We start from the raw sequence: 911 nt of genomic DNA on the forward strand, positions 1-911 counted from the left end.
AGAGAGAGAGAGAGAGGGAGACAGACAGCGAGTGACAGAAGGAGAGAGAGAGTGACGGAGAGGGAGGAGAGAGGGAGACCTCTCCCCTCTTCTTACAAGTCTGGCAGAAGCCACAGCACAGCTCATCCATCCTCACTTTCCGATCACTTAATCTGAACTAGCAACATCTTTTCGCCACTAGACCCACCCCGTCCTCCCCAAACTATAGCATCACTTCAGCTCTGACGGAGAGACATCTGGACTCTGAATGTTAGCTCTCTCTCTCTCTCTCTCTCTCTTGCTCTCTCTGTGTTTGGATGCTGGTTGACCCGCTGTGACCTCCAATATTTGTTGTTTCCAGGACAGACTCCAGCCCCTGCAGTAAATTGTTCCCACACAGAGAGAGGGAGACTGGTCCTGGGCCGCGGCAAACTTTACGATTAAACTTTAAGAAGGAGTTGGCCAGCTCCCGGGAAGGTGCTAATTTGGAAGCCGCGGTGAGAGCCCCCCCTTTCCTTCCTTACCGATTGTAGAGACCACGGTTCCCACGAAGTAGAAGGAGCCGGTGAAGTCCCATCGGGGCCGGGTCTCATCCACCCGGACTCCCGCCACATTGGCCTGCTCATAGTCCCGCAGGAAGCGGCGGAGCTCGGTGCCGCTGATGTTGTAGCGGCGGCTGAAGTTGCTCTGGGCGTGGAGCCAGCGGCGCTGTGCCTCCCGCTCCTTGGGCTGTTCGATGGCCGAGAACACCGCTGCCCCGCACACCAGGTACACCGCCAATAGGGCCGCCAGCAGCACCAGGCGCCCGTTCTCCTCATTCAGGGGGCAACAACCACACCGGGAATCCCGGGCAAACATCCCGGGCTGCGGCACTGCGGGCAGGGGGGAGGCAGGGGGGGGAGAGACGGGGAGGGGGAGAGGGACAGGTGGAG

The 911-nt window shown here is 59.3% G+C and overlaps 1 protein-coding gene across 1 annotated transcript in view; it reads right to left on the reverse strand.

The window, feature by feature from the left end:
• The window catches only part of kcnk13a (potassium channel, subfamily K, member 13a), a 54,685-nt gene extending 53,780 nt beyond the window's left edge, over positions 1 to 905 (reverse strand). The window contains exon 1 of the mRNA XM_043698453.1: positions 504 to 905. Within this exon, the coding sequence (XP_043554388.1) occupies positions 504 to 837 (334 nt within the window). The 5' untranslated portion in view covers positions 838 to 905. The remainder of the gene's footprint in view (positions 1 to 503) is intronic.
• Positions 906 to 911: the final 6 nt, after the last annotated feature.

The sequence above is a fragment of the Chiloscyllium plagiosum genome, chromosome 10 (genome assembly GCF_004010195.1).
Source record: "Chiloscyllium plagiosum isolate BGI_BamShark_2017 chromosome 10, ASM401019v2, whole genome shotgun sequence".
Classification (NCBI taxonomy): domain Eukaryota; kingdom Metazoa; phylum Chordata; class Chondrichthyes; order Orectolobiformes; family Hemiscylliidae; genus Chiloscyllium; species Chiloscyllium plagiosum.